Source organism: Mytilus trossulus, chromosome 4 (assembly GCF_036588685.1).
Source record: "Mytilus trossulus isolate FHL-02 chromosome 4, PNRI_Mtr1.1.1.hap1, whole genome shotgun sequence".
Lineage (NCBI taxonomy): Eukaryota > Metazoa > Mollusca > Bivalvia > Mytilida > Mytilidae > Mytilus > Mytilus trossulus.
In genome coordinates, this window is record NC_086376.1 from 67,438,858 (window position 1) to 67,445,516 (window position 6,659).

General features: G+C 32.4%; 1 protein-coding gene across 1 annotated transcript; it reads left to right on the forward strand.

The window, feature by feature from the left end:
- Positions 1 to 1,571: 1,571 nt before the first annotated feature.
- On the forward strand, positions 1,572 to 6,062 carry LOC134714126 (perlucin-like protein). The gene is made up of 4 exons (XM_063575372.1): positions 1,572 to 1,685; positions 3,148 to 3,248; positions 5,104 to 5,197; positions 5,819 to 6,062. The coding sequence occupies exons 1-4, from the start codon at positions 1,595 to 1,597 to the stop codon at positions 6,031 to 6,033; spliced, it is 501 nt and encodes a 166-aa protein (XP_063431442.1). The 5' UTR covers positions 1,572 to 1,594; the 3' UTR covers positions 6,034 to 6,062.
- Positions 6,063 to 6,659: the final 597 nt, after the last annotated feature.

Here is a 6,659-nt window from a genome sequence, read left to right on the forward strand (position 1 = left end):
AATCCGTGCACACTGAAGATAACGCATTCCCTCATATATATTTTATAGAAGGCAATGAGAGAAATTTGTCGTGCTGTTTTATTGTCCTATAATGTATCATGAATTTGTGTTGTAATCTGTGAAAATTCAGACACAATGCACTAAGGACGAACTAGATGAAATTGGAGGTCAATGGTTTCAAATCAGAGATTAATATTATACTATTTATTTTGATAAAGCATCACTATATTAATAAAGTGAATCAATGTCTTGTATGAATTTTCATTTGTATATCTGTTGCTTCATGTCTGCATTCCACAAGCGGTAGTAGTTTTTAGTCATGAGCTTGGATTTTCATTTGTTGTCGTTTGTTCATATATATCATGTATATAATATTTTTGTCTTAGCTGAATCGTTTTAAATTCTGCCGTTAGTTTTCCAGTTTAATTGTTTAAATAAAATTTGGACCTTTTATAACCGACTTTACGGTTTGTATTTTTCTCAACATTGAATGTCTTACCGTTGAACATGTTTGTAAACGCTCAAGCCACACTAACCTGTGACATGACAATAGTGTCCACAGTACAACATTAGACCAACCTATAAAATGTGTTGCAATAAGCTCAAAGAAATAGATCGGTACGATTAAAAACTGCTAAAGGAATATATAACATTTTCGTAAATAATCATAAATTTTCAGTTTGTAGAAGAGAATGTAGAATATGTCACAATTACGGAAATTTAAACATGTTTTATGTATAGAAATAAACTCATTATAGATACCAGGATTAATATTTGTATTTACGCCGGACGCGCGTTTCGTCTACAAAAGACTCATAAGCGACACGTGAATCCAAAAAAATTAAAAAGGCCAAATAAAGTACGAAATTTAAGAGCATGGAAGCATTTGAAAAACCAAAATTGTTTAGTGTCTATTTAATAGTTTACATTTATCTAGATTTTTCATGACAATCTATAAGTAACATCAAATAGAAATCTGATGTGCAGTATTTGTTGTCTGTTTATGTAATTCAAACGTGTTTCTCGTTTCTTGGTTTTATAAAGAGTAATGAGACCGTTCGTTTTCCTGTTTAAATGGTTTTACACTAGAAATATTTGGGGTCCTTTATAGCTTGCTGTTCGTTGTTAGTCAAGGCTCCGTGTTAAATACCGTACCTTGACCTGTAATGGTTTACTTTTATAAATTATTATTTGGATGGAGAGTTGTCTTATTGGCACTCATATGCCATCTTCCTACATCTATAATAATTAAAAATGTCTTGCAGATTTAACGATCCATATAAAGTGAATGATGGTATTTCAGGTTAACGACTGATCGTAAGTCATAACTCGCAGGCCAGGCTCCTCATATCCTTTAGTTTTTGAATTGTTGGCGGTAAGAAAGGGGGAATCCATCCTTAGTATGCTTCTTAGTCTAGTCTAACTTAAAAGGAAATAGGATTTAGAACAAGTTCATTCAGTGTCTTTTTAAGTTCATAATAAATGATCACTGTGCTATATTATCATCAAAGTTGTGTAACCCCATGAATATTAAAGACGACAAAGGTCAGTTTAATGATGATAAGGTTTTGATTATTATGCAATTTTGCTGTATATGATCTACTGTTTAGGCACACGCATAAGTGCAGCGATGAGTGTATCCTCGAACCTACCATTATTTACATTGTATCTGTTGATTTGTATTTGTAAGTATGCTGTTTTTGATAGTTTAATTTTCATAACTATGAATTTTCATTACTCCATAAATCTATCATAAAAGCGCCACAAAAATGAGGAAATTTCATTCCTTATTTTATATTTCATCTTGTCCAAGGGCCCACTTTAGTTGTTGCCATCACTTCGTCATCCGTCATCGTTGTCGTTTGCGTCGTCGTATTTGCTTTCCAAAAGATATCCCCTATGAAAACTAACGAATCAATTTCAATCTAACTATGAATCTAACTATGAATAGGTTATCCTCTTTCAGTATAAAGTGTGTTGGTATATTTCTTTTATTCCAGACAACAAACATTGGCGCGAGGGATAATACTAAATGATCATGAGATAATGCTACTGGCGTTTTCCCCTTAATTCTTTGCTTATTTTATCGAAGACTTTAATGGAAAGAATAAAACTTCACACAGCAAAGTTGATAAAAAAATACAAGATGTACAAAAAAATAGAGATGATGAAAACCATTGAATGAGTTCGTAGATGATTTTTTGTCTTTAAATAAAAAAAAAATTATATCAGGTTTAGGCTATTATATGAACATTAGGATAGAAAGGTTAAAACTAAAAATAAAATAAAATATGCAAGATCTACAAATATTTAAATATGACGAACAACATTGGTTGGCTCCTTCATTGAGGATTTTGAATTTTATGATATATATGCTTATGATATCGAAATCTATAACACAAAAGTAGAAACTTTGCCGTACGAAAACTAGTGCACAAACACAAAATATCATAAAAGCATATGATGACGGATAACATTTTATGACTCGTCATTGGCACTATTGTCCTAAAATTATTTAAATTTTGATTAATTTTGAATTGTTCCTTTTACCTCGAAATCTACGATACATGATTTTATCTTTTTTTTAATGCTATTAAAGATATGAAGAAAATTTTATTTGTATATTTGATCTGTAATACAATATCTACAAAAATGAAAATTGTAGACTCCTTAAAGCCATAGGGGTTGTTGCGTTAAAATAAAGATTTAGTCTAATTTTTGAGTTTTTGCCGATATAATCTTAAAAACTGTAATAGAAAGGCCGAAGCTAAAATGATCAGATATGTAAATAAACTCATCATCGATACCAGGACTAGTATATATGCATACGCGCGTTTCGTCTACAAAAGACTCATCAGTGACGCTGGAATCCAAAATAGTTAAAAATGGCCAAATAAAGTTCGAAGTTAAGGAGAATTGAGGACATTTGAGACACAATTGAGACACATTTTTGTCTGCGGGGCAATTCTTGTTCTTAGGAGACTGTCTCCCCTTTTATTGTAACATCGGTCTTTGGCAATAGCCAGCATACAGTTAATTAATAGTAATGATCACACACACACTTACATACATATTCGGTGGAACTTAATGTACGTGTGCAAACATTCCTTGAGTATTCTGACAGCTTTGGCGGTTTTATGATTGCAGCTTGTGTTTTCTGTGCTACTGACTGTCCAGTTGGCTGGGTTGTAGGGTACGATGAATGCTACCTGTTTCACCAAAATCCTTTAACATGGCAAGATGCAATGGTACGGTACAACCAATATTATTGTGTGTTTATATATATATATAGGTATATCTTATCATCAATTACGTTGAAAATGAAAGTTTAAATAGCAGGTAACCAAGGCAAAAATTATAATGAATGCAACTAAATATTTAAGAATCATTGATTAGAAAATTGGAGAAGTCAACAATATGACAAATATGTCGTCCGTATTTTATTCAACCAGTCTTTTAAACCATCTATATATGTCAACTAGCATTATAAGTGCAGCTTCCCGGCGAAAGTATATAGCTCATTATTGCTATATTTTATACACAAATAAAACAGAAAGAGATAAACTACCCACTGAAATAAATTACTCCTTTTGTTAATGTAAGATAAATAAAAGATAAAACAAATAGTATTGAATGTTATTGCGCAAGAGCTTTCGAAAATACGCTGGGCGTAGGGCGAACAACAGCAATTCATATTAACCAATCAGTTGATTTTGTGTTTTCACTTTATCAAGTTTGTCTTAATTTTACAAATGTTTATCTGATAAAATTGAGAATGGAAATGGGGAATGTATCAAAGAGACAACAACCCGACCATAGAAAAAACACCAGCAGAAGGTCACCAACAGGTCTTCAATGTTACGAGAAATTCCCGCACACGGAGGCGTCCTTCAGCTTGCCCCTAAACAAATATATACTAGTTCAGTGATAATGAACGCCATTCTTATTTCCAAGAAACTAAATTAAAAAAATACAAGACTAACAAAGGCTAGAGGCTCATGACTTCGGACAGGCGCAAAAATGCGGCTGGGTTAAACATGTTTATGAGATCTCAACCTTCCCCTATACCGCTAGCCAATGTAGAAAAGTAAACGCATAACAATACGTACATTTAAAATTCAATTCAAGAGATGTCAGAATATGTAACCAAAGAAGATAAACAAAATGACAATTATACATAAATAACAACAGACTACTAGCAGTTAACTGACATGCCAGCTCCAGACTTCAATTAAACTGATTGAAAGATTATGATTTCATCATATGAATATCAGGCACAATCCTTCTCGTTAGGGATTTAGTATCATCCCATCATAACATATTTGAGAAGAACATAACCCGTGTCATGCCAACAACTGGTTTTTGAATAAATGTGTTTAGTTCCGATGCAATGACCCTATAAGTGAATCAATATTAACGCCAAAATATGCAATCATTAATGACCTGACAACAGTATGGTAACTATATCCCTTCTTAATAAGTGTATTCAAAGGTTTTGTTTGTTTCTGTGCTGAGTACTGACATTTTTGTGCATTATAAAGAATATTTCCATACAAAATTGGATGTGAAATACCTAAACGTATAAGAAGTCTGCATGTTGAGCTATATTTACAAATGATGTCCTTATACCGATGATAAAATTTAGTAAATGTTTTGACTAGAATGTGATATCGAAAACACTGGTGTAATAATTTTTCAGTAATACATAAATTTCTCTCGTTAAGATCTAAAACATTGTTACATACACGAGCGAATCGTACAAGTTGAGATATATAAACACCGTAAGATGGTGACAAGGGAACGTCACCATCTAAAAATGGATAATTAACGAAAGGAAATGAAAAATCATCTCTTTTATCAAAACTACATTTGCTGATCGATTTACTTCATTAGGACTTCACTTACATTTTCCATTAAAATCTACATTGTTAATACATTATAAGTTTCTCGATGGTCTTTTACAATGACACAACTACGCAGTTTTCTAAATCAATTAGATACACGTCGAATAAATAATAAATCATTATCCCCCAAGACAGACTTGTCAAATGAATAAATGTATGGAGGCGGCTGCTTTTTTATAACATTAAAATTACTTTTCAGGTTTATTGCCGATCTCGTAGAGCACATCTTGCAAAAATAGAAACAGAACAAGAAAGAAGTCTGATCCAGAATATAATTGAACAAGATTTGCCTGGTAATACAATTTACACTTTAGAATTTTGATATTAGACTTATCATGATCTGATTAGACATCATCGTTTGGTGCTATCTAAATAGAATACACAATCATTTAAATTAATTTTCAACGACCATATGTCGGATCATTTGATCAGTGGATGATAAGCTTCTTTGTTTTGGTTTGTTTAACTCAAGGTCTTCACATACACATACTGATAAAGCACTTATTAATTACTAGATCCTTTTAGTTCTGAAGCACTGACTAAAGTGCGAATGTTACCCCTACAGAAAATTATTAGTTTTGACCTGATGGGAATAAAAACTAATTGTTATTTATAAGATATTAATTTCATGAACAATATTTGCGTTACGTGGTGTTAATTCTGAGAGAAAAAAACCCGCTGTAGACGATTTGAAAACCCTTGAATAAAGTTGACCTTCAATTATTGATTATCATTTGAATTTCACTGACGATAATGTTAGCAGTGTACAGTGTTCTGTATTTGACCATTACTTGATCAAAACATCTTTTTGGGTATATTTCTCTTGCATTTTTGTTTTTGGTTTGTTCTTTTGTTTGTTAGTTAGTAAATGCACACATTAACTCTCATTTACATTTTTTTTATTTTATTTATAGGAATATACTGGCTTGGTGGGAAAGATGATGCTATTGAGGGGGATTGGAGATGGCAGCCATCCAATGAAGTTGTAAATGAAACATTTTGGAACCATGGTGAACCTGATCAGTTCACCGGAAATGAAGACTGTTTGACAACATCAGAAATGGAACAGGGGTTATGGAACGATCGAGCGTGTGGGAATTATTACGGGTTTATATGTGAACAATCTTAAACGATTACAATAAAACTAACTGAAAATGACTTTTTCTTCTATACGGTAGCGGTTTGTATATAATAAATATAGGAAGATGTGGTGTGAGTGCCAATGAATATGATTAGTCTATTTTATGGTTTCGTGGATTATTGAGATGAAACGCTATAATTGCAGAATCGAGTCTAAAAAAAAGACACCTTTTTGCGTTATTTCTATTAAAAATGTGTCCACTGTTGATGTGAATCAATACAGTTTAGTTTGTCTTTTTACTTTCACGCAGCTTCGATAAAAAAAAATGCGCTGATTTCATACCATATAGATCAATCAGATATAGGTTAGTAATCAAACACGCGTTTCATCATCGCTGAATTCACAGAGGTCCTGGTGTCGGCAATTTAAAAAGACAACAAAAACCATTTACGACAAAAGACATGATTTCAGCTTTCCAATTGTGAACATTTCATTTCTTAGTAGCAACATTCCAGCAGCACCTGCATACGGGGTATATATATATCTCCAAATTAATACGAGATTCCTGTGCTTGCATTTCCTATCATGATTTTATTGAGAGAGGGTTGCTGCTCACAAGGAAGATATTAAACCAAGAGTTACAAATGGTGTAGTTGAAATCATCCCTTCGTAAA